Raw genomic sequence first — 26,191 nt, 5'->3', positions numbered from 1 at the left:
GAGGAGCGTCTCAAACTGCACATTTGGTTGCAGGGAGAACTGGAAAGCATCTCTTCCTTACGGATAACGATGATGGAAAGCGTCCTCTTCTCCTCCGAATGGTTGATGATTCTGAAGATTTAAAATTTATGTTAGTATCACTGAACCAGTTAAGTTTGTTACATGTTACTATTCAATTCTTCATTACTTCCAATTTAATTGTTAATGGTTGTGTAGGTCAGCTTTATGTGCATTTAAGCGTCGCGTAGCATATGCAAATGCAAACTTTGATCGTATCCTCTTTTCAATTTAGATTTCTTTTTGTTTATTGAATCTCAAATTTTACAAAAGCTTAAGCCTAATTAATAATGTAGTGTCAATGGCCCATGTTAAAGTCAACACATGCAGCTTTCATGTGAATTATGAAGTGGAACTTCGACAAAGACATGATATTGAAATTATTTCTACTGGAGTTTACTATGATGTAAATCAGAATGACATCCCTGCAGGCCCATGCTACTCTGCCACATGGGATAATTATTTTCCTGAAACCATGGATTCTGACAATGATGTCGATCTAACTTTAAGATAGAGCTTGAATTATTATATTCTTGTAAATTTCTTGACTTGCCTTGAAGATATGGTTGGGTGGCGCACCTCATCAATTCGGCGTCAACATGAACTTCCAAAGGTAAAGACTTTCCAATGGTTCTGAATCTTAATGTTTTACGTGGTTTACGGGGAGTAAATTTACATTCCTTCTTTTATGCCAGTCTAACCTTCAAGTAATTGATCGGAAATACCCGCACGTTGTGCATGTCAAAGGTGGGACTGTTGATGATATTTCCAATAAAGAATCTACTAATGCTGGAGGCCAAACAATTGACTTGGAAGGTTTGTTTCTATTTCCTGAAAAAAATTGCTTTTGGCTTTGCAATGTAAACCTCTTTTTTGTCTCTTTTGGTATTTGTGGAAGTAGGGCAAAATAATATTTTTTTAGGAAGATAAAATTTTCATCTCAGATTTTATTTCTGAGGACAGTTGTGCATTTTTTGATAGGATAATTAGTAGTGTTCAGTTCAAGAATATTTAGGTGAGTTAAGGAAAAAATAAAGTATAGAACAATCTCCTTTCCTCTTTTTGACTTTCTTCTTCATGTTTATAGCCATTTGCACCTTCATATTGTATGTTTCTAAAATTCTTACCACACTTAACACTCAAAGTGGTTGTCTGTTTTAATAGACATGCAATAATATTTAAGCAGTAAGCACAGAAAGTGTGTCATGATGATATTTATCTATAGAGAAAAGGATTTTTCGTTAACAATGGCATAAATTTAATAAGATACAAGACAATGAAATTTCCATTGAACTTTGGGTGGTATGATAAGTTCTTCTTGTAGGAGCTAGGGATAATGATTTTTTGTGGCAAGATTCTTAACCAAATTATCTCCTACTATTATTTAAATTTATAATAAGTAATGGTGATAGGAGAAAATTTAACTTTTGTATGATTTTAGTTTCTAATGGCAACTTAGTCTTACAGCCTACTAACTAAAGAACTAAGCTACCTCTGTGCCTTTCTTTGGAAGTTTATAGTTTAGTGGTACAAATATGCAAGTTAAATTGGAATTTGGGTTTCTGCATGATAAACTGATTTTTCCCACAAACTGGCTTGTAGATTCTCATTTTGAGTTCTTTTATTTTTTTAAATCTGGTACTTTCACAAGCTTCCAACTAACAGTCTGAATTGGACTGCCCTTACCAAATTTTGATATATAGCCACTTGGCAGTTTGTGAGTAAAGTTTTGTATAAACCAGATAAAAACAAACAAAATGCATATCAATGACTTTTTTCTGCTTGGAATCTTTATGTATATTTGAATCTTACAAGTTACCTAGCATACAATGTCATGTTGTAATTGCAAATATAGTCTAAAATATTATTTTGTCAAAGAATTCCAATAAGATATCATTTTCAAATTGTGCATGTCTCAGTGTTGTAAATAGCTTTCAAAAATTGAGTACATATACTTTTTGTAGAGGAGATGATAAGGGGTCTCACTAAGGTTTCTTGGGAGCGTGTAGATGTTAGCTTTCAGAAGAGTAAACAGCGGTATATTGCTCACTCTACGATCCAGGTAATGTTTTTTATCATATATCGTTCCTGCAAAAAGTTGAACGATGCTTTTCCTTTCGGTTAATATATTATCAACTACTTTAGAACTCCAGCTTTAGATGAAGGGCATTTGTTATATGTAAAGAAATGTTATAAGATATTTTTAAGATGATGTACTTATTTTAAACTAAATTATTAAAAATGATGGCCACAGTTTAAGCTAGATGTTCCTTGGTATTCTTATTTTGTATTTTCCCGTTTTTGCTCTCAGGTGAAAACCTACTGGTTGAATTCAGATGGTTCTGATGTGATCTTCCACATGATAGATAACTTCATTATCTAGTATGTAGCATTATTGTCAAGCTCAATGTCAACAAATCAATTTTGTGAGCAACGGTAGTCTTCTTCTAGCCTGAATATCTTGTATTGCAAATTTCCAATTGTTATGAGATAGCTTGAAAAGTCGATTTCTTCATTGGTGTACACCGTCATTTACATCAGTACTCATTCATTCTTAATAACTTGTCCATATACATATTCACGCTAATGAGAATTTTACATTGAAAATGCGTTTAATAACAAAACAAATAGGCATTTTTTTAGTGATCTCGTGTCATAAGTCCTTGTAATTGCCCATTTCCCCTTTTCTGAGGTGTTTACACGTTGACAAATGATTAAGTGGGGAAGTTTAAATGGAACTCAGTACTAATCACATAAAACTTCAAAAATTGTCTTAGTTTGAATTGAGTAATATTGTATTAGGAGGGGTCATTTTTCTGGTTGAAAGGCCTAGTAGCTCCCTTTTGTGCACTTGTATATTCTTTGGTGGGAGGGTTTGGAAGGAAAATAAAGGTAATAGACAAGGAACAACTGTTATGCTTTCATGTTTGTTGTAATAAGTACTGACGGAGCACCGAATATGGATCGTAATGCCATCTAAGGGTGCAAGTTCCAACCACCCTCACGGCACCACCGCAATGGCTTGCCATGCCTAGTGCCCTACAGCATGGAGACCTTAAAGGGTGGGTTTAGATTGGTGGTATATGATGGAATGGAGTGGGATGAAATGGAAAGAGATAAGATTCCCTTTTTAAATCTTATTAGCTCGTTCCATTCTACTTCATTCCACCAATCCAAACACTCCCAAAAAATATTATACCATATTTGTTCTGGTGGCCACATTGGCAAATGTCTTTCTAACTGCTTAATTCACTGCTGGATTGGAAGATTGTTTATGTACCTTTTACCCTGTTGTGTGCTGAACTTTGATATTAAAGTAATGATTTGCTGCTTTGAAGTTGACATGATTTAGCAGTTGAGGTCCATGGTTTCAATTATCACATATATTTCTATATTTTTTGCCCCTATGTTATTCTTTGCTGCTGGATTTATCCCTATGTTTTCCAGAGTTTTCACTTATTTAATCAATGTGAATTTCAATTATTACAAATGTTGTATTTCTCGTTATTTTATAATGAAGAAAATAATTATTAAACAACAGCAGAAGAAAATTGCTTCTGTTAAGAAGGTAGTTACAAAGAAGAAAAGAAGAGATAATTAAGAATCAAGCTTTGGGAAAATATTTCAGTAAAACATATTTGGCTTTGGGAAAATATTTTGTTTTTGGACTTTGTTTTATCCTTGCCCTATCATACTCATATGAACTTCAATAAATTAATAGAGACATGGATTAAGTCAGTCTTTGAGCAGATTTATAGCCACGAATATCTTCACTATTTGGCTTTTCATAGCTGAAATAAATAAATGAAAACTACAAATAAGAAATGGTGGCTATCAAAACAATACCCTCACCATTTAGTAATGTACAGTAGTTTTATTACTACAATTCAGCATCTTGCTTTTCTATGCCTCCAGCGTCGCATTGATCTACCAAGTCTTCGCCTTCTGATGACACTCTAGATTTTTGTTTCAGCAGACTTGATAAGCTTTCACAAAACTGATAATCAAAATTAAATCAGTAACATGATTAACTAGCTAGCATATTCAGCTAATAGGATATGTTTTCTTACTTCATTGTACATTCTTAGATCTCCTGCAGATTTTGATATTTCTACAACACAATGAGTTGGTGCAACTTCTGTCACCTGAAAGTTGTCATACATACCAGTAAAGAATTGAACTTGGTTTAATAACAAAACAAATATATTCAACACTTTTTACTAAATAGTGTATTGCGAAACAATAAAAATATATTTAAATTCAGCTACGTTATAGCGCTCTATTGTCACTATAGTCGCTATTTTACACGAAGGTGATGATAAGATGAGTATTACCTTAGCTGATAGATCAAAGTATGATCTAGAATACCTAGTCATTGTTTGTTTCGGGTGCAATTTTATCTGATATTAAGAATCAAAATTCAATTATTGTCAGACTCTAGAAAAGGGTTACATGAATGCTTTCAAGAATCAAATTAAGCACTGATTAGACCTTAAAGTTGTTCATTTTTTCTACTGACAGTCTCGCATGTGTTGCAGCAGCTTCTATTTTTTCTATGGTTTCAATGATTGTGTGTTGGGATCCAAACCTCCTTGTCTGCTTCTTGTGATCCTAAACATGAAACTCATAACATTAGCATTTGTAATTAAAGGACCTGTTCCTAAGTTAAAAATACCCTTTCAGATTTATAGACTTGCCTGTTCTTCAAAAAGAGCAGATAGATCAAGGTCCTGAAACATGGCTATCAATTCAAACGCATTAATGAAGCTTGATGACTTGGATATTTTTGACTTTGTAGTTTTCTGCTATAGAACATATTGTTAGCAAATTTGGTCCATAACATAACTCCAATTAGGTGTATTCTATTATTGTCTTTTAACTTGCTATCTGTTAACAAAATACCTCAATTGAATTGAAAGCAGCGCTATCGTCATCCATGTTAACGGTCGGATCAAATTCATACGCGCAAGCAGGCTTATAATCTGTTTGAAACCACTCATCTTCAATAATATTCGATATAGTTATCCGCTGCGAGAGATTGTGAGGATGTCAAACAAATTATTATCTTTCAGTTGCAGTTTTAAGCACAGGGCAGTAGTGTTCTTGAATTTCTAACCTTTCCAGGACGTGGTTCAAGTATTTTGGCGATTAGTGTCTTCTGACTTTGACTAAACCAAGGGGCACATATATATTCTGCTCGGCATATCTTTTTTCCAGACATGAAAGTTAACAGAAAATGTGAATTATTTGAATCAGAAACTAGGTGTTTTCTTTTTTACTATCATGATTATATGGTATATTATGTGTATATATTCAAGTTGATCCTTGAAAACTGTAGGGTTTCAAAACAGTCATTGGAATTCTAAAATGTTAATCTGTCCATCTTTTTTTAATCTTTTAATGTGTTATCAAATGCATCTCTGATGTAGTTCTCTTTGTTTAAAATTTATCTATGATATTACCAACTCAATGTGATTCTTGTCTCTGCAAATATCAATAAAGAGACAAATTTGATTGAAATTGAACAATTTCATAGATTATTTAGGAATATGGATAACATGAGAGACAAAATTGATACGGTTGTATAGTTTCAAGACTAATTTGGATATTAACTTGGGATATTATATTTGCACATACCTTATGGTATAAGCTCATCAAGTTCGGGTCATCAAATGGTAGAAAACCAGCAAGTAATTCAAAAAGAATTACTCCACATGACCAAACATCAGAAGCTGCTCCATCATACCCTTTGCTCACCAGAAGCTGCACATGAGCCACTAATATATTTAGAGTTTAATGGAAATACACACTATTATTGTAAATTTATTTTACATTGACATCCAATGGAAAACTCATCATATTGAAACATAAACATATTTTGTCATTGATTTCGAAAAGAATTATCAGATAAAAAAAAATTCATTGGTCGTCAACATAAAACTAATTTACACTAAAGTGTATACCACGTTTCATATATATGTATTCCATAAAAACAGTCATTATCTCTTTTTTGTGACTCAATCTTACCTCGGGAGCCACATAGCACGGGGAACCACACCTTGTGTTTAAGACATTATCAGGCTGCCAATGAATCAAAATTCGATCATTAATTAAAAAGACTTACTCCTTCCAAATTTAAATATAAGCAAAAATTACAAATCAAATACATATACTTTTTTTTTTTTTGTGCTTATTTTTAAGGTTCGAGGAGTATAGTTGAACTAATGATGCGGTTTCAAACAAAAGTTTTACCTTTTTCAGTGCACTTAATCCAAAATCAGACACTTTGAGATTTCCCTTGCTGTCAAGGAGCAAGTTTTCTGGCTGTATTGCCATTTGTAAAAGGTTCAAATAAGATTTCAAAACTTTTTTCCTGTACAAAGAAAAGAAAATATGTTTATCAAACTTACCTTAAGATCTCTATGATAAACTCCCTTGTTATGGCAGTAGTCCACAGCATCAATAAGTTGCTGGAATAGTTTTCTTGCCTCACGTTCATTCAATTTATTGGCATAAGTCTGCATATAAGTATCATAATTGAATTATTATAAAATTGTAGGTACACAAAATTTCAACAAGAATTTTTTTACTCTTACCATCTTGTCCAATAGTTGACCTCCAGATACATATTCCATCACAATGTATATTTTTGTTTTTGTGCCAAGAACCTGTTTTTTATGATAACATTCATTGAAAAATACAATTATATTAGTGACAAAGGTACTAAATATGAATCTTCAAAATTCACAAGAATTTTATTTTTGAAGGAAAATTCACAACAATTATAACATCATCAAGTATATACCTCATGAATTCTAACAATATTAGGATGATTTAGAAGTTTCATTGTTCTAATTTCACTTTGCACCTGAAACATATTTTTTATGAGCAAGAATCGAACTCGTAACCTGAAATATGTTATGACATTAATATTTGATTAATTGAAATAAATAATGACCAAAATGATGTTTACCTGATGCTTAAGATTGTTTTTCATGACCATATGTTTGTCAATGACCTTGATTGCAACTTTTTCACCATTGTTGCTATTGAAAGCAAGTTTAACCTTAGAGAATGCACCTTCTCCTATTGTCCTGCCAAGCTTATACTTCCCTATAGTTTTTGGAGACACCATTACTCTCCTTTGTGTTTGGATTTTTTGTATTGGTTTTTCCCAACAATTTATTTCTCACTATGCTTTATGTGCATGAAGCCTATGTATCATTTTTTTTTGCTTTCGATCTTAATCCATCCAATTTATTTATAGAACCAATATTTCTTCCCTTTTTTCAGAAAATATTTTCTTTTTGTCTTTCTTTTTTTTATAGAAGCTTTTGGTCTTTTTTTTCTATAAAAAGAAATTTAGAATGAAGAGATAGTAGCTCAAGACCTCTTGGCTCATTGAGTCTTATATCGAATTCAATATATATTTTTTTCTCTCTGGATCAAATCATTACATTTAAAAATAGATCAATTTTATTTCTATTTTTAATTTATATGGTTGTTATAATTTTGTTAAGATATGAAAGACATGATGCATCGTGATAAATGCCACCCCTTAATTAAGGAAGAAGTTATGATTCAAAATAAAATGTATATTAACGAAGGATTAATTAAATAAACTATTTTTATTATCATGTAAATCAATATTTCAACTAGAGTTTTCTCAAAATCTTTAGGATTTATAGATTAAATGGTTATTCAACTAGATAATTTTAATATTTTTTAGTTGAAATAGATTTTACATATACTTAACTTATATGTTAATATGTTATATATACTTGAGATTTTAAAAAAGTGATGGAAACATATATACATATTTTTTTTAGGTGCATAATACTTATTGTTGTGAAACAAAAATAATGGAAATGGATGGTTTCTAAATGTATTTTCAAAGCTCAAAAATAAAAATTAGTTAAATAGTATAATTTTGGTATCAATATATAACTTTTTTTTCTTCATTTATTTGCGCTTTGATTGTAATCCATCTTCTGATTCACCTGCCATTGATGGTGTGATATTTTATTTAACTCCGCAATCACTTAATTAACATAAGTAAAATTATGATATAAAAATTTAAAATGATATATAGTATAAAAAATCACAACCAATCATGTTAATTTATGATATAAAATTTATTTCATGTTAATTTGCACTGTGTTGTATCAACCACGGTCCTCTCCAATTCCATCCACAAAAAATGTCGAGCTAGGGCGTGGACAAATTAATAAAAATCGAATGTATAAATTTATAATAATGCGTTGTTAAATCTCAATCGCAAACTCCACGAAGGGGAAGTAGTTAGCATTTCTGGTAGGTAGAGATGGCTGGCTGGCTGGTTGTTTAGACTGATGAATGTGTTTTTGACTGGAAGTTGGATTAAATAAGATTTTGCAAAAATAATTTTATGATTATGAAATTTCAATTTGGAAGAACTATAACCACAAATGCTGGAATTATTAGAAAATTGCATACAACGGTGATGAACACATAAATCATAAATGTGTTTGATCCCTTTATGTGGTGTGTATTTGGGATTTTATGTAAAAAAAAATTGAAAAATGGAAGGAAAAAAAAACATCACCCTTATACTTTCGTTTATGTTCTTATTTCTACTTTTGAGATTATGATTTTTTTTTTCATGGAGTTGTGTGTGAACAGGTAAGTCTTTATCATCCAATGGTCAAAAAAATATTGTTTACGGTGCACAATAGAAATCGCGGCATAAATATTACTACTAATATATACTACTACTTAATCTTGATATTATCATTAATGTTTACTGTTATTAATCTTTATATATTGTAATTAATTTGTATTTTATTTTGATGGAGTGAGCCTCATGAAAGTCAATTAAAAAAATATAATTATTTTTATAAACTTAAATATATCAATTATTTTTCTTAAAAAATGTGAAGTAGCTTTTAACATGGATTGGGAGCATTATTCAATGCCTTTTTATTTATATACTTTTGTTACGGGACTATGTCAATCATGTCAAATGAATTAACTTTTATAAAAATAAATATAAACTTTTTTATTTTAGATTTGAATATCGTATTTTTACCTTCAATTTTTAGATAAAAAAAATTGATATATTAACCGTGTAATTACTTTTTAAAAAATTCACAATCAATCAATTATAAATCATCATTTTTATTTTCATATATATATATAATGTATAACTTTTAATTTAGATATAATGAAAGTCAAAGTTTTTAAAAGATTTCCGAAAAAAAATTAATGATATGTCAAATGAATTAAATTTTATTAATTTTTTGAAATAACATCTATTAATTTTGGTAGAAAGTATAAACTTATTCAATAATTTACTTATATATAATTACATGAAGTTTTTTTGTTTATTGTGTGTTTAAAAACAATCACTTATCAATTTAAATCTACCATAAATAATCATTAAATTTAGGCAAAAGTAAGATTTTTTTTCTTTTTTTAGATATTCTCAAATTTAAATTCGAGACATAGAATTCAGTCTAATAATATTATCATATGTCCATTGAATTAAGTCTCATTGTTTAAAAAATATATATATATTTTATTTGTTATTCAATAGATAAACTTTTACAATGTCATGGTTGAACATAACAGTGATTATTTATTCAATGGTGCTACATATAGTAAGAGATATATTTTCACAAAAAATCATTCATGCTAAAATTTTAAATTAGTAAAAGTAACTATACATTAATTCAGTGAGTTGAAATAGTAAAATCAATTAAAATATGACACAATATTTTTTATATTTTATTTTTATTTTTCATCGTAATATTTAGTATTGTTCTATTTATTAGGAGAAATTGCATTTACCTCCTTTGAGGTTGTCTTAAATGACACTAACACCTTTTTAAATTTTGAAAAAATACTTACTTCCCTTATACTTACTAAAAGAAGTTGCATCAAATAATTTTTTGTCACACTTATATTTATTCATGTTATTTACTATATGACACAACTAAAGTTTTTGCTTTAATTTATAAAAGTACGACTATACGTCTGATATTTGCAGTTTTGAAAGGTATAATTATATTTTTAGTAACACAACTGAATTGTGTATTCTTGTCTTTTTATGATAAATGACATATAGTTAAAAGAATGACAGAAAAATAAATGTTATACACAATTTTTTTAGTTAATATAGAGGAGATGAATATTTTTTAAAAGGAGAGTTAATATCATTTAAGATAACTTAAGAGGAAGTAAATATAATTTTGTATATTTATTATTTATGACGTACTCCCGTCATATTTATATATAAACAACAAAATATATAACTCATATGAAAAGTGGTTTATGTTAATTATATTTTTTAAAGTAGCGAAAAGGTCTAAAAAAATTAATTGTATTTATAAATTGTCTCTCATAAAAACTTGTTCTATGAAAGAAAAAAATTATTAATAGAAGGGTGTTATAGAAATAAATAATAATATTAAATATGTTAGAGTTAGTTGACTTTTTATTATATTTAAAATTATAAAATATAACTTTTTGCTAATTATAATCGAGAGATTAGAAGAAGTATTTTATAAAATTCCACACAAAATTAACTTTTTGAACACCATTTTTTATATTCATAAAAAAAGGCATTTTGTTATAAAATTATCTTATTATTTATTTGTTAGTTTATGAAAGGAGACACGAGAGAAATCACTTGTGTCGTGAATTTAAGATTAAATATTTTTTTTTAAGATTTTGTATGTAAACTAAGTATAAAATGAAAATAATTATGCAACAATTCACTATCCACCCTACCTTATTTATTGACATGGATAATTGAATTATTCATTTATTTTATTTACGGATACCTGATAAATTATATGTTGTAGATTAATAATAAATTGCTAGAGTATAATAATGAAAACAAAATTAATCTTTCATTTGGTATTGAAAAACAGCATATGGAATTGGACAACGTTTTTGCTACAATAACTTATATTATGTGATGATGGGTGTACTTAGTACATTGGGTTGTATAAAATTAATCTACCCATATTATTTGGTAAATATGTGTCGTAATAGGTCAAATCGTTTGACGTGGATTTATGATTTAATCTATGAAAATTTTAGAATTATATTATTATTTGTTTTAAACACGTAAGACTTAAGGTTTTTTAGAAGTCTCTTTAACTAAAAAAAATATGCTACATATCACACAAAAAGTGTTTTAGACAAGAAACTAACCTATTTAAATAAACTATGTTGGATAGACAATGAACAGATTCCACTAAACTATATTGGACAGAGATCTTTGGGTCCAAAATTGAAAAATCAATCATTATTTTCCCATCTTGAACCAAACTTGTTTGGTCAAATACTTGTTTTTTTATACAATGTTTGGTTAAATACAATGTGGCTAAAGTCTGGCCTTCCATGCAATTTGAGACGTGGAATGTGCGTAGCGGAAATTCAATAAATGTTTGGAGTGAAAAGCGACTTGATTCTACAACTAGGTTGTGTGTCAATGTCAATGAAGTCCCTTAGTGATCTGTTTGTTGATGTTAAGAGAGTTTATAGTCATAAGCTATTTTCTTTGTAGTCTTCTTTTGAGCTTTAGCCATGTCTAATAAAAATAAATAAAAACCCCAGACCTGCCCTACGCGGCATTCAAGGTTTCTTAACATTTTGCAAGGTTTCTTAACATTTTGCAAGGTTTCTTAATTAAGATACGATTCTATTACATTAAACAAATAATATCCTTCTTCAGTTAGGAGAGAAGATAAAAATTTCATCAAAGTCGTCTTAACACGTTCTAATATTAAAAATTAGATTCTAATAAATAAATAAAATCAATTTTAATGATAATAAAAAAGTAAAATAAATTTTATTTTCTATATAAAAAATTTCAAATTTTTATTCTTTAAATTTTTTTATTCACTTTTAGTCCTTATTTTAATTTTTTTATAAAAAAATAATATTTTTAGTTACTAAAAAAAGTTTTTATAAAATTAAAATAGAGATTAAATGTGAATAAATTTATTTTGGCATAATATAACAAAATAAAATTCATCCTCATTTTATTATAATATGAAAAAATTTAAAGACCTCACCAATTTGACATAATCCAATATGTCGCCTTTGGTATTGGAGAATTGGATTTCATATTCCATATTTTATAATTTTTGTATGAACTTCCAAAAATATATTAATGTCTAAAATTTAATTATGAAACTAAAACTTTCAATTTAAAAGTATCTAAGTGTTTGCAAATAAATATAATTTTTTTTTTTATAAATTCTTAAAATTATTTAGAATATTAAAATATTTACAAACTTTAAAACAACTTTCAAGTAACACTTAATTAAAGTATAAGTGTAATCTAAACTCAAGATGTGATCTAACTCCAATTCATGACATTGAAAGATTGGTGAGCAATCTAAATACTCCTTAGACTTTCAATAACATGTACATAGAAAACATCACCTCAACATTGTGAACATAAAACTCAATAACATAGAATTAATAAAAATAATTATAGATGTTTCATAGCCATTCTGGTATGTTAAGCATGGAAAATCCTCTCGATAAACTATACCTCAATATAATAAAATATTATTTATTCATAAGTTATACTCAGGTACTGCTTTCACCTCTGGCTTCAAATCTTTCAAATAATTTAAGCCAATAGACATAAGTAATCTAATGACTTAAATTCTACATAGCAAGTAAGTCATAAAGACTACATTAGTTTCACTCAATGTCATCTACTTGAATAAACATCTTTTGATAATATTTAATATAATTAAGTCCGTAAGTAGTATCCCATTTACCCGTCACTTCCGTCATATATAGACGAATAGTTCATCTAGCTATAATATATATATATATATATATATATATATAATCATAACATATGAGTAGTCTCCATTCACACAATTGAACATGAACTTAACATATAAATCATATGTGTATATATATACACACACACACACACCATGTATTAGCATCAAACTTCCAGAAAGTAGTTGTTATATTTAAATTTTCAAATGTAATTAGTTTCACTCGAAATTGATCTATATAACTCAAGTTATGGTATTATAAAATTAACAACATTACATAATAATCTTATGACATAATAATTGTGTTTACAATACTACTAAGTCATTTTTATATTTATAAAAACCGTACATCTTAACTTGATAAAATTACTATATGTCTTCTTGCGGACCCAACTAATTTCACTCAAAACTGATTCCTATTACTTATGTTATACTCATTTTAACTCAGCTACGTCATAATAATTTTATGCAGAAAACACTATAACTTTGGCAATTTAATTAAAACATCAAGCAATGTCTGATTTGAACAAACGATAATATTTTGGAAAGCTTAAGATGTCTGATTTATAAATATAATTTTTATTTTGCATAACAGACATTCAATTAATGCAGTTTAATAAAATAAGGTATCAATGTGCAAAAACGCAACAACAATTTTTTTTTCAACTTGTAACTCAAGTTCCTTTATCAATTTTCAATGAAATTTAGTGAAATCAGTGTTTATTTTGATAGTAATTAAATCTATTTTCTAATGGAATAAAAATCAGCTCAAAACACTATATATAGAGAAAGTTATGAACAAATACCAAATGTATACCTATACGGGTTCAGAGACATTATACTATTTTCATTTCAATTAATTATCAATACTAAACAATTAAGCATAAATCGATTAATTATCAATACTAAACAATTATCATCTCATCACCAACTCAACCACATCACTCAACAATCATAATAAAACTATAACTCTTCATAGTAATTAATACAAACACTTATCATGCATTATTAATAATCAATGATATTAAATCAAATATGATTATCTCAATATCCAAACATACAAATCATGATCTCTAAGCACACCTAAGAGAGGTTTTAAGAGAGTTTTATATGTTACATTAACTTGTAGATGTGAGAGAGTTGTGGCTTTTTCTAAGGTTAAGCTTTAATCTCATTTATTGATAATAACCGTCACTTGACCTTCATCTTCAATCTTCATTTTGTTTCTTCAAGAGTCAAACCTAACCCTCTTTCTTTTTATCTTCCTCTCCTCATTTGTATTCAATATACCGTAAAGGAATAATGTAGGTAAGCTTGGAGGTAAAACATGCAAGGGAGAGTGATGGTGTTTTCTCTCTTCTTTTTCTTCTTTCTTCTTAATTTTCCCTCTTCTTTTAGTTTATGTCCTCCCTCTTTCTTTCTTTCATTCATTTTTTTTTCCTTTCTAACAATTGAGTTTTGAGTCATACGAAGTGTGATGAAAATTATCTATCACGCTCCTCCAAATCTTTACTAATGATAAGTTATGTTTGACTACAAAATGAATTATTTGTAGTTGAACTTGAGATTTCCATTGGATTTATTTTTAATTCATTCCCCAACTATAACAAACACACTAGTAAGAACTTCCTAAACTAAACTTCACTTGAATAATTAACAATCATTTATGATTAAATAAAATAAAAAAGATTACTATAAATATATGAATTATGACAATAAAAATATAAATACATAATTATTAGTAAAATAATAATAAACGTATTATACAGTATTTGAGGTGTTACAAATACATTTGTAGAAAATACAAATATTTTAAACAAATTCAGCCTATTTTTTAAACTCAGACTCTATGTTTTTTTTTAAATATCAGAAATTTAGAGTTTTTGAAATTTTCGGTATATAAAATTTTTTCTCAATTTATTTTACATGCAAGAAATTCAAAGTTTTTGAAATTTATAATATGATTTTTTTTAAAATTTCGAATATAACTTTTTTTCTCTATTTTTTTTTCAAATACCATAAATTTTTGGTATAATTATTTTTTCCTCAATTTGTTTTACATATTCAAAATTTTGTTTGTGAAATATATTGTATATAAATTCTTTTACGCACCGAAAATTTTAAATTTTTAGTATGTTAATTTTTAAATTGGATTTTTGAAAAATAAAATTTCTTACTGATTTTATATTTGTGTGGGATAAATAATAGATCTAAAGTTTTTTGAATAATAAAATTGATAGAAGTAAATTGAATTTTTCAAAAATAATCGATGTAGGAGTGAAAGTGTTGAGATATAAATCCAATGTTCTCTTTGGTGTAGTTAGTTTTGGAAATAATGAATGAGCGAGTGGAGGGGCGTTGGAAGAGTGAAAGTACTGCGTTTTTTTTAGTGGCCCTTCATTTACATATAGGAGCAATTGAAAAAAAATTGAGACATTATTGTTGAGTTCAGTGTTGATTAGATAAATATGCAATTGTTTAAACATTTCAACATTGCTTTGTGGTTTGAAATGGCATCATTTGTCATATTTATTATGTATTTCTCAGTATTATATATTTTCATCATATTTATGTATTTCTTATTGTTGTTAACTTATTATTGATAAAAATTAATTAAAATAAATATATTTTATTTTTTGAATAATTAATATAAGTTTAGTATAAATTAAAATAAATGAATACATATTCTTATTTATGATAAAATTGAGTGCAAATAAAAATTATAAAAGTGAGTTGTTTAAAGAATTTTTTTCTTTCTTTTCATTAAAACAAAATAGGCACGGGAGTTTATTATGCTGTGTTCACCGTAAACACCTACTTTTTTTTTTCTTACTCCAAGAGTATCTAATCACTTTGACCCTTATAAATAAAAATAACCCCTTGAAGCTTGAAGAGCATCTCTAAGTTTTTAAGAAAACATTTCAAGATCCATAACTACTATCAAGTGGTTTCTTCAATGTCGCATCATACTAGCATCTCCAATAGTGAACTCAATATGAGTTCATTAAATGAGGTCTACTGTGTCACATCATCTTGAAGCAACTCATTCCTTTTTTGTTCCAATGAACTCAACATAATCCATTTAAATAGGTTCTACTATGCCACATCACTCTAAATCAACTCATTTCTTTTTTACTGTTTAACTTTTAAAAAACCATATTATATCTCATAAATTTAATTTATACATTAATATTTTAGTTATATTCAATTTTACTATAACTTAAAATATTAATTTAAATATTCCAATTAATATTATTATACATTATTTTTATTATTATTAATAAATTAAAAAAAAAGTTAACGGCTATAAATTAATAAAAAAAGATAAATTTATTATTATTAATAAATTAAAAAAAAAGTTAACGGCTATAAATTAATAAAAAAAGATAAATTTATTATTATTAATAAATTAATTATAATTATATTATTATTAAATTGTGAAAGTAGATAGAAAAAAAAAAAAAGTAACTGCTATGAAACACCGTTCCTTCCTGACAGTACCGTGATTACAGTGATTACACCTTGGCACAACTCCAACAGTGAATTCACAAAAAACTGGAAGTTAAGTGATTACACGTCGGCGGACGAACTCATTTGGCTACGGTTGGAGAGCATCTCCAACGGCGAACTCAATATGGGGTCCACTGTGCCAGATCATCTTGAAGCAATTCACTCATTTTCTATTCCAACTATGAACTCAACATGATTCAAGTTCTACTATGCCACATCACCTTAAATCAACTCATTCATTTTTTAAGGTTTAACTTTTAAAAAATCATATTATATTCCATTACTTTAATTTATACATTAATATTTAATTTTATTATAACTTAAAATATTAATTTAAATGGAAAAATAAATAAAAAAGTACGTTAATAAAAACTTTAATAAACTTCTATAACAAAAATTGTGAAGAAAAAGTATGAGTAACAAATTGTTTCTATTAATGAGCTAACAATCGTAATTAAAGAAGAAAAAAAAGGCTAACGGTAGTATATTAACTAAAAAAAGCTAATGGTTACAAAATTATTATTATTTAATAAATTAAAAAAAAAGTTAACGACTATAAATTAATAAAAAATGTTAAATTTATTATTATTAATAAATTAATACAAGGTAGCGGTTATAATTATATTATTATTAAATTGTAAAAGTAGATAGAAAAAAAAGGTAATGGTTACAAAATTATTATTATTTAATAAATTAAAAAGAAGTTTACGACTATAAATTAATAAAAAATAATAAATTTATTATTATTAATAAATTTATAAAAGGTAGCGGTTATAGTTATATTATTATTAAATTGTGAAAGTAGATAGAGAAAAAAAAAAAAGGTAACCACTATGAAGCACCGTTTCTTCCTGACAGAACTGTGATGACACCAACCCACAAAAAACTGGAGTTAAGTAATTCCACGCTGGTGGACGAACTCATTTTCACTCCCGTTGGAGATGCTCTTATATGACGTGTAAGTGTGAGACCCACAATTAATTAAAATAAAAAAAAATAAAAATAAAACTGAGATAATTATAATTTAATAAACAAATTATTTTTGATAAAAAGTAAAGTAAATAATTGATAAACTTATTTAATAAAAAATATTATATTAAAAATAATGTAAGTAGTATTAATTCAAATGTATAATTAGAGAGAACTCTACTAAAAATTAAATAAATCAATTATTTTGAGATAATTTTTTTAATAAACAAATTAGTTATATTAACATGGAAGAAATAATTTTTTTAAGATGTTGGATTGAAATAATTGACTATTTATTAGATATTAAAATTAAAAAATTATAAATAAATGATATTTACAATCGAAAAAATAAATTGTGTATAATATAAAAGACTACAAATGGTGAATACTTTTATACACGGTGTTTTGTTGAATACTCGGCCAAATATCCAATCATTTAATAATTCATAAATTAAATTTTTATTTACATGGTTATCCATCATTTTCTCTTAGTTGAATCAGCATTCATCAAATTACAGTTAGATCACTAAAAATGAAAAGAGTTATTAATTTACAATACTAAAAAGTATTAACAATAATTATAAAATTTCAAGTGATCTTCTTTTTTGGAAAAATTTGAAAATAGCACACGTTAAATAAATGTTGTGTATAATCTTCCGAATATATATCCAGTCTGACAGCGGAACACGTGATATAGCACTTGCTAATTGATATCGTTCTTATCCAATAATATTAATAACACTACTTAATCTGTAGCTATATATATTACTATCAATTACTCAAATTCACAATTCCAATTATTCGAGGTTTTCCCCATAATAACACCACAACAAACCGAATTGAAGAAGAAAATTAGGAATCAATATTTCACAATAATTTTTATAAATCGATCCATTCCTGCTCGGTAATTGTTACATCTCTATCGCTGAACAAGTTTCAATCTCTTACGGTTACACTCTTCACCGCTTTTTATCCTCATTTCGTATTACTATTTTTTAGCTTCATGTTTTTACCCTTTTTCTCCGCTGAACTCAATTTCTCACTCTTATACATATTCATATGTTATTTATTAAGCTAAATTTCTCATACATATAGTTATTACAACGACGATCATATTCTTTTATGTCTTCAATTGTGATGCGCTGTTGAAGTGTTAATTGACGATTTGATTTTCTTACTCTCTCTATTGTGCAGGAATTACGTTAATCCATGATAATGAAATCTGGGAAAGTCTTACTGCTTCTTCTTTGTTTGAATGTCTTGTGTTATGCAGTGGTACTGATACATTTTTTCCCTATATATATATTTTTGTGTGTGTTCAATTTTTGAGTATTATATGCTAATAAGGTTTGTTTTTGTTTGATGGATAATAGATTGGTGCACCTCAGACTTGCCCTGCCACGAATGTTGGTAAAAGTGGCGATTCAGATGAGTGGGAAGGGGAGTTTTTTCCTGGCATTTCCAAAATTAAATATGAGGTGGCTACACTTGGTTATCACACTTTATTTTTTTCTTGATCTATTATTGTTTTACATAATAATATGAATTAGGATTATTTTGATATAATTTTTGCGCTAAACTGAATTTAATTAAATGCATACATCTTGCAACGTTTCATATTGTCATTTGAGGCTGTGTTTGGGAGTGAAGAAAGGAATTAAGGTATAAAAGAATATATAAAGTAAAAGGGAGTATAATGAAGGTTTATTTGATTATTTGGGATCCTCCTAACTTCTCCAATGTTTTGGAAATGCAATATTTTTAATAAAAATGAGTAGGGGAGGGTTTTGGTGTTCATATTGATTATACATTAATTTTACTCCACTTGAGGAGAAAGAGGTAGATCCTCCTCAACTGAATTAGTTTTCATTTTTTTTTTTGTTCTTGACAACATAATAACATTGTTTGAGAAACCTTAATTAGTTCCAAACTCTTCTTATTTTCATTTGCATTCTGTAGAATGTGCCGTACATCCATTTATTAGTGCATTTATTTTATTTTCAGGGGCCATCCAGTAAGAATCCACTTTCATTTAAATGGTACAATGCAGAGGAGGAAATTATTGGGAAGAAGATGAAGGTTGGTTTTCATTTATATTCTATGCAGACATTTTTTGTTCCACCCACACTTGGATTTCGACTTGAATTTACTCTTATGTAACTGCAGGATTGGTTCAGATTTAGTGTTGCATTTTGGCATACATTCCGTGGAACAGGTGGTGATCCATTCGGTGCACCTACCAAACATTGGCCATGGGAAGATGGTACCAATTCATTAAGCATGGCTAAAAGAAGAAGTATGCTAATTCTTCACTCTCCAATTTGATGTACCTCAAATTCAGAGATTTTTATGTGATGCAATATAAATTTCTCATAAATAATGCAGTGAGAGCAAATTTCGAGTTCATAAACAAACTTGGTGTCGACTTTTGGTGCTTCCACGATAGGGATATAGCTCCTGATGGGAAGACTCTTGAGGTGTGTCAATCTTTAAAATTTCTCAGCTTTACTTAATTGCAATTCTTAAAGAGGATCAGAGTTTAGAGGCAGTGCATATGCTTACTTATTTTTTATATCTGGAATATTAAACTACGGTCAAGGACATAGTTGATTGAATTTGCTTTCTTGATTAATGATCTGCTGCTACGTTTATTAAGGTTTTAACTCTTTCTGAGCTATTGTATTGCACTTGTTGCCTGTGTCTTAGGAATCAAATGCAAACTTGGATGAAGTGGTGGCCCTTGCTCAAGAGCTTCAGAGTCAGGTAATTTGACATGAATGGATCTTTTAAAATATAATAGTTTTCAGATAATCAGCTTAAAGTAGGAAAATAAGCCTCTCTGCTTTTAAAATCAGTACAGAGTTCTGTAATTATGCTTCTTCACTTCAAATAAATTATATGAAATGTTTGGGAATATGGAAAATGAAAAAATATGAGATTTTGTTTTGTGAATTGTGGTTTTGAAATGTTGATAACACTGGTTTTTTTTATTCTCCTTTCCAATGTGTTATAATACAATGGAATATGGAATGAAAAAAAAATAAAATCAAATAGGGGTTTATATATAGTGTGGCATTGTGTTGAGTGCTTTGTTATAAAAGATATAACTTAACGCAATCAGATGTAAACTCTTTTATTTTGGCTCAGTCAAACTACCCGTAATTCATGTAATAATTTTGTAAATTTACCATACAGAATAAGAAGAGCGTTTTGTGGGGAACAGCTCAGTTGTTCATGCATCCTCGTTATATGCATGGTGCCGCTACTAGGTAACATATACACCATTATCTCCTAGCTTATACAGTCCTTTTGCCTAGTGGGTTCATGACTCACAAAATGAACTGCTTTACAGCTCTGAGCTAGAGGTGTATGCATATGCTGCCGCTCAAGTAAAGAAAGCCATGGAGGTACGTCTGTACATATATTACAGTAGTAGTAACAAGGTCAATTGTATTTTTAGAACCATTGTTCATTATGGTCATAAAAATGTATTGCAGGTGACACATTATTTGGGGGGAGAAAATTACGTGTTTTGGGGCGGTCGCGAGGGTTACCAATCTCTTTTGAACACAGATATGGAAAGAGAGCTTAATCATTTGGTGCGTGAATAATTCTATCCTTGATGTAGTTATCTGCTTGTGCTCTCTTTTTGCCTCTTGTGTTGATAAACAGTGTATAAGAAATATCCTTGAAAATTAAGAAATAATAACAGTATCAATTTGCACACTTCAACAACAGTAATAACCAAGTTTCAATGTTAATGCTAAAAAAATGTAATCAAAAGCTGAGCAGGAAGCCCAAGGGAAATTTTCTAAATTATTAGATGGTCAACATCTTGAATATTTTTCCCCTTACATAGTGATTTACATTTAAAAAGAGCAAGGCACACTAGCTTTCAGTAATTAATTGCCTATTCCAAAAATTTCTGTAGTTTTGTCTTTTAATTTGCAGCGTGTTGCATCTTTCTTGAAACAATGCTGCTTTTTTCCTGGTTACAGGCTAGATTTTTTGAAGCTGCTGTTGCACACAAAAAGAAGATCGGATTCAATGGTAATCTTCCTCGGAATACCAACTAGCTTGATCAATGTGCAGCGCTAAATTATGAACATATGAATAGATCAAACCTATAATTTTATGTCTATACGGACCACACACACCATAATTTTTTTCCATAATAAATGAATATTTTCTCATGTTTTTCTTTTGCTATGTTTTTAGGGACACTTTTAATCGAACCAAAGCCACAAGAACCTACAAAACACCAGTATGCTTCTTACCTATTCAATCAATAATTTTACATTGCCTATTATGTACATTACTAACTTGTATTCTTCCAGATATGATTGGGATGCTGCAACTACAGCTAATTTCTTGCGAAAATATGGACTTGAAGGTAATATTTGCTTGTATTCATCATTCAAATGTCACCCCAAGAACCAAAAAGTGGGTGTGATGTCTTTCTATAATGAAAATTTTATGTTCTTAAATAGTACACCATGAAGATTTTGAACTGTATATAACTTTCTAATTGTTCTCTATCTTTTTCTAAAGCAATAATTTACTTTGCCCTATAATCTAAAGACTAATCAAGGTCCTGTATACTGGTTTGTCCTCTATGAAACTGTATTTCCCCCCTCTTCTCGAGTTAGAAAATTTCTTAGCCTCTTGAATTTAATAGCCAAGTTATCCCTAATGTGAACGAATTTCACCAAAATTGTACAAAACAAAAGCACAATGAGTCTCTTCACTGCTTGCATAGACTTGAAAGGTTTCTCTTCATTAAAAGTTGTGTTATTTCACTTGCACAAATTTCTCCCTTCCTCATTTTTGTTCCTTCTGTAGGGGAATTCAAACTGAACATTGAGTGCAACCATGCCACCCTATCGGGTCACAGGTGAATCTTTAATTGTATATTGTGTTCATCATACTTTATATTTTATTTTTTACGTTCATTACTGAAACTGGACATGTTTTCTTGTTCTTTTTAATGCCTGTCATAGTTGTCATCACGAGCTTGAAACTGCAAGGATTAATGGACTGTTGGGTAATATTGATGCAAATACCGGCGATCCTCAAGTTGGTATGTGCAAATTCTCTATTACTTAATAATGTAACTTCTAACATGGAAGTTGGAAGGAAGACTCTGTGTTAACTTGTCACAAGATTGGAAGTTGTAATAGAAATTGTTATCATTATTGTAGGTTGGGACACAGATCAGTTTCTCGTAGATATCCAAGAGGCAACAATGATTATGCTCAGCGTTATCAGAAACGTATGAAATTGCTTGTTCTTAACCAGTGTTCTGAAGTGCAACACTCCTCCTCACCTTAGAAACACAATCTCATCTGACTGGGTTATTCTTGTCTTTTTCCAGGATGGAATTGCACCTGGTGGATTCAACTTTGATGCCAAATTGTGAGTCCTTTATTATCTTTTTTGTACTAATATCCCTTTTTCCTTGTTGCGATTTCTTTACTAAGCGATATTTTAGGCGGAGAGAGAGCACAGACGTTGAAGACCTGTTCATAGCCCATATTGTTGGAATGGATACAATGGCTCGAGGACTCAGGACTGCTGCCAAGCTAATTGAGGATGGTTCTCTTGCCGAACTTGTCCGCAAGCGATATCAGAGTTTTGACACAGAAATCGGAGCTCAAATAGAGGTAACATTCTCCCAACTTTTTCTTCTCCTCATCTAATATTTAATTCTTTTGTTGGTTAATTTTATTGAAACATATGTTGTTGCCATAGGCTGGAAAAGCCGACTTTGATTTGCTCGAGAAGAAGGCTAAGGAATGGGGAGAACCAAAGGTCGCTTCTGCCAAACAGGTAACTATAATAACTAAATTTTCTGTAACAATAAGGGGTATCTTTCATTACCTTGTAAGTTGTAATGTATAATAGATGAACAGATTTTCGCTTCCCCAACTCACACGGAACAGATTTAGTGCACGTTTGATTTCGTGGTCATTTGACAAAATCACGATGAGTCACTACGGCTTTGTCTATTCCTCCGTGTAACCAAACATAGACTTATGTGTATGATTAATTATTCAGTTTGAAAAATAGAGCTTAAATAGACACTAATAAATATATATATCTATTTTATGTTTTACAGGAGCTAGCTGAAATGATATTCCAGTCTGCTATATAAAAAGAAGCATCTAGCTCTGTGTGGCAGTTATTTTCTTGTCATTTTTGTTATTAGGAACAGTTTACAATTGTAGTTTTAGTTTTAGTATAATAAACGAAATCAAGATTTACTTGTATGTAAGTTAATTTTTATTGGGATAAATTATGTGTGGAGCTGGAGGCAATATCTGCCGGGTGCACTCGAAGCCAGGTGAAGTGGATGTTAACTCTTATTAATAATAATAAGGTGCATACCATGGTCATCAGAGAGAGTTTAGCATGCAGAGTTTGATAATTATTTTTACTTTCATTTTTTTAATTTTATTTTCCTTTATTATTATCGTCATCGGAAGTTGAAGGGATGCATACAGTAAAATTCTCCTATGTTTTCACATAATACAATGCTGATGTAGCTGTCCATAGCGAATGCATGTGTGACATTGTTAATGATGCAAAAATTTGTTGGCCTCTGCACTAATATCGGAATTTCTTTAACAAGCAAAATAACATATGAACACTAAATAATTCAAATTTACATATAATAGTTGGATACGGAATTAGTGAATCGAGGTCCAACTTGGTTGTATTTTTTGCATACAAAAGAAATAATATACACATTTCAATTTCTTTTTAATAAATGTGTAAATATTCAACGAATCCATGTTTGCGTATGTACCGCTATGGAAGCATGTCTCCTTCCCAATGTAGTTTATAACTAATTAAAAGTGTATCCTCCAATACAGGAGAACTAAACAAATGCATTGAATAATATTAATTATATTTTCATCTCATTTTCTTTAAAAGTACTCTCCAAGAAAAATAAAAGATCTTATTTTTTTCATTCCTCTCAGCATCTAAAGTTTTCGTCTCTTTTCCTTCGTAACTCCCAAACAAAGACTTATCTTAATCGTGATTAAGAATCATTGTTGCAAATGATTAAGGGTCAACTTCTGTCATCACTCTTTGAATATATTTCTTGCTTTTTTGAATTTCAGAGCAACAAGAAGGAGTATTTTTTAAAATGGTAGGTAGAAATTTAAAAAGAGGGAGGCTTATGTAACATTTGCTATTGAACGTTGAAAAATACACTACATACTCCCACACAGCTAGTCCTCATATCCACAATTCTCCTAAATTTCAATTTCGTCTCCCACCTTTTTTCCCCCAAAAGAAAAATCTCAATTTAGGGATATTTCTTTGCACACTAAAATTGTCATAATAAAAAGTGAAAAATATCCAAAACAAAAATTATAATCTAAAATATTTGAAATTTCAAAAATTATATATCAAAATTGTTAGAACATTATCACCTTTCTATGCATCCTTTTGAAATAAAGGAGAAATCAAATTACAAAGAAATATTATAGTTTAATAATATTTTAATTGATACAAATTTTACAAAATTTATTATTGGATTAAAATTTTATATCATATAGATCATATTTATGTAAAATTTTACAAAATTTTAAAATCATTTGAAATGTTATTGACATACATTAAAATTATCGTCTTATATATTTTTAGTAAATGTCGTTAATCGATATAAGTCTCACTCATCAATCAAATGATTTTAAATTTGTGCAAAATTTTACATGAATGATATATATAAATTTTCAATTTAAAAGTGAATTTTGTAAAATTTGTATCGGTTAAAATATTATTAAACAATTTAACATTGATATAATATTATATTGATATAATTTGATTCCTCATCTTATCAGAGAAAAATTTCGGATGAAATGATTTCTCACATTTTTTATTATATTTTGTTGCAATTTAAAATATATTTTAGATTTGGAACATATTCATGTTTTGAAATTTTCAAATTGTGAAAAATTAATAATTCAAGTTTTATGAAATTTTCAAACTGTGAAATTTCCGAATATTTTTTGTTTGTTTTGTTGAAGGACTTTTTTCATAGAATTTCATGGGGTTTGGGGGTACGGGGCATAAATGTAGGGTATGTAGTAGACTTTTTTTCCCTTCTCTCCCCCAAATGTTGAGTATATTAGGAGAGGAAGAAACAACCTTTTTCTCGAGTGTATGGGCTGGCCCGATCTTATAATACGGAAAAGCCCAGGTCCAAATTTGGTGGTGCTGGTCTAAATGCGCGAAAAGAAGTAATACAATAGCTACACCAGATCCCATAACCGAAAGGTGGAGGGCGAGGGAATCAAAATCTTCACTCGATCCTCATATATTCATCATTTTTCGATTCCATTCTTCTATCTCAAAACCTTTCCAAACGTAACCCTTGCTTCTCCGATTTTCAATTTCTTCAGATCAGATTCACACTGGCATGCAGATTCAGAGTGTTTGCTTTGAGATCTGATCCGATTTCAATTTTTTCTCCGTCCGAACAAACGAATTCTCAGTAAGAAGAATCAGTTTTAGCTGATTGATTAATGTTCTAACCGTAACTGTACTGTGTCCGTCCCTCTGCCGAATCGGAAGATGGGATTAGTGTTTACCAGATTGTTTTCATTTTTCGGTAACAAGGAAGCTCGAATTCTCGTTCTCGGTCTCGACAATGCCGGAAAAACCACTATTCTCTGTATGCTTCTTACCTTTCTGCATCTCACAGAATCCAATTCGCTATTTTTTATACTAATTTTGTCGACTTGTTTTCAGATCGGCTTCAGATGGGAGAAGTTGTCTCCACCATTCCAAGTTGGTACTCGATCTCGTTTTGCATTTTCTTTTATTTTTTAGTTCGTTTCTCTGCTGAA

At 29.0% G+C, this 26,191-nt stretch overlaps 4 protein-coding genes across 9 annotated transcripts in view; 3 read left to right on the top strand and 1 right to left on the bottom strand.

Annotated features, from left to right (window-relative positions):
- LOC101512671 (putative lipase C4A8.10) overlaps window positions 1-2,572 on the top strand; it is a 5,783-nt gene extending 3,211 nt beyond the window's left edge. The window contains exons 6-11 of the mRNA XM_073363754.1: window positions 4-130; window positions 217-272; window positions 618-670; window positions 753-873; window positions 2,022-2,119; window positions 2,369-2,572. Coding sequence (XP_073219855.1) covers window positions 4-130; window positions 217-272; window positions 618-670; window positions 753-873; window positions 2,022-2,119; window positions 2,369-2,440 — 527 coding nt within the window. The 3' untranslated portion in view covers window positions 2,441-2,572. The remainder of the gene's footprint in view (window positions 1-3; window positions 131-216; window positions 273-617; window positions 671-752; window positions 874-2,021; window positions 2,120-2,368) is intronic.
- Window positions 2,573-3,117: 545 nt separating this feature from the next.
- LOC101512343 (CBL-interacting serine/threonine-protein kinase 21) lies at window positions 3,118-7,457 on the bottom strand. Of its 4 annotated transcripts, none has more exons than XM_012717974.3 (14): window positions 7,031-7,456; window positions 6,863-6,925; window positions 6,654-6,725; window positions 6,468-6,575; window positions 6,310-6,381; window positions 6,085-6,138; window positions 5,695-5,820; window positions 5,174-5,263; window positions 4,960-5,085; window positions 4,755-4,862; window positions 4,549-4,668; window positions 4,392-4,457; window positions 4,128-4,202; window positions 3,118-4,054 (listed from the first exon to the last, which is right to left on the bottom strand). In XM_012717974.3, the coding sequence occupies exons 1-14, from the start codon at window positions 7,190-7,192 to the stop codon at window positions 3,938-3,940; spliced, it is 1,359 nt and encodes a 452-aa protein (XP_012573428.1). In that variant the 5' UTR covers window positions 7,193-7,456; the 3' UTR covers window positions 3,118-3,937. The 4 variants fall into 4 exon arrangements, with proteins under 4 accessions (XP_012573428.1, XP_012573429.1, XP_012573431.1 ...); XM_012717975.3 differs by having other exon boundaries at window positions 4,755-4,859; window positions 7,031-7,454; XM_012717977.3 differs by having other exon boundaries at window positions 6,863-6,965; window positions 7,031-7,171.
- Window positions 7,458-18,092: 10,635 nt separating this feature from the next.
- On the top strand, window positions 18,093-23,725 carry LOC101511586 (xylose isomerase). Of its 2 annotated transcripts, none has more exons than XM_004507760.4 (20): window positions 18,093-18,234; window positions 18,525-18,605; window positions 18,704-18,808; window positions 19,335-19,409; window positions 19,497-19,626; window positions 19,716-19,807; window positions 20,037-20,093; window positions 20,526-20,599; window positions 20,683-20,737; window positions 20,828-20,929; window positions 21,329-21,380; window positions 21,549-21,594; window positions 21,668-21,723; window positions 22,173-22,224; window positions 22,331-22,410; window positions 22,532-22,602; window positions 22,705-22,745; window positions 22,822-22,993; window positions 23,082-23,159; window positions 23,449-23,725. In XM_004507760.4, exons 2-20 carry the CDS (start codon window positions 18,540-18,542, stop codon window positions 23,482-23,484), a joined length of 1,440 nt encoding a protein of 479 aa, XP_004507817.1. In that variant the 5' UTR covers window positions 18,093-18,234; window positions 18,525-18,539; the 3' UTR covers window positions 23,485-23,725. The 2 variants fall into 2 exon arrangements, with proteins under 2 accessions (XP_004507817.1, XP_012573421.1); XM_012717967.3 differs by having other exon boundaries at window positions 18,120-18,279.
- Window positions 23,726-25,586: 1,861 nt separating this feature from the next.
- The window catches only part of LOC101511267 (ADP-ribosylation factor 1), a 6,216-nt gene continuing 5,611 nt past the window's right edge, over window positions 25,587-26,191 (top strand). For both annotated transcript variants that reach the window (XM_027336808.2, XM_004507757.4), the window contains exons 1-2: window positions 25,587-26,016; window positions 26,094-26,132. In XM_027336808.2, coding sequence (XP_027192609.1) covers window positions 25,917-26,016; window positions 26,094-26,132 — 139 coding nt within the window. In that variant the 5' untranslated portion in view covers window positions 25,587-25,916. The remainder of the gene's footprint in view (window positions 26,017-26,093; window positions 26,133-26,191) is intronic.

Source organism: Cicer arietinum, chromosome 7 (assembly GCF_000331145.2).
Source record: "Cicer arietinum cultivar CDC Frontier isolate Library 1 chromosome 7, Cicar.CDCFrontier_v2.0, whole genome shotgun sequence".
NCBI lineage: Eukaryota > Viridiplantae > Streptophyta > Magnoliopsida > Fabales > Fabaceae > Cicer > Cicer arietinum.
Note: the sequence above shows the minus strand (reverse complement) of the source record. Positions and strands in the feature narration are given on the sequence as shown.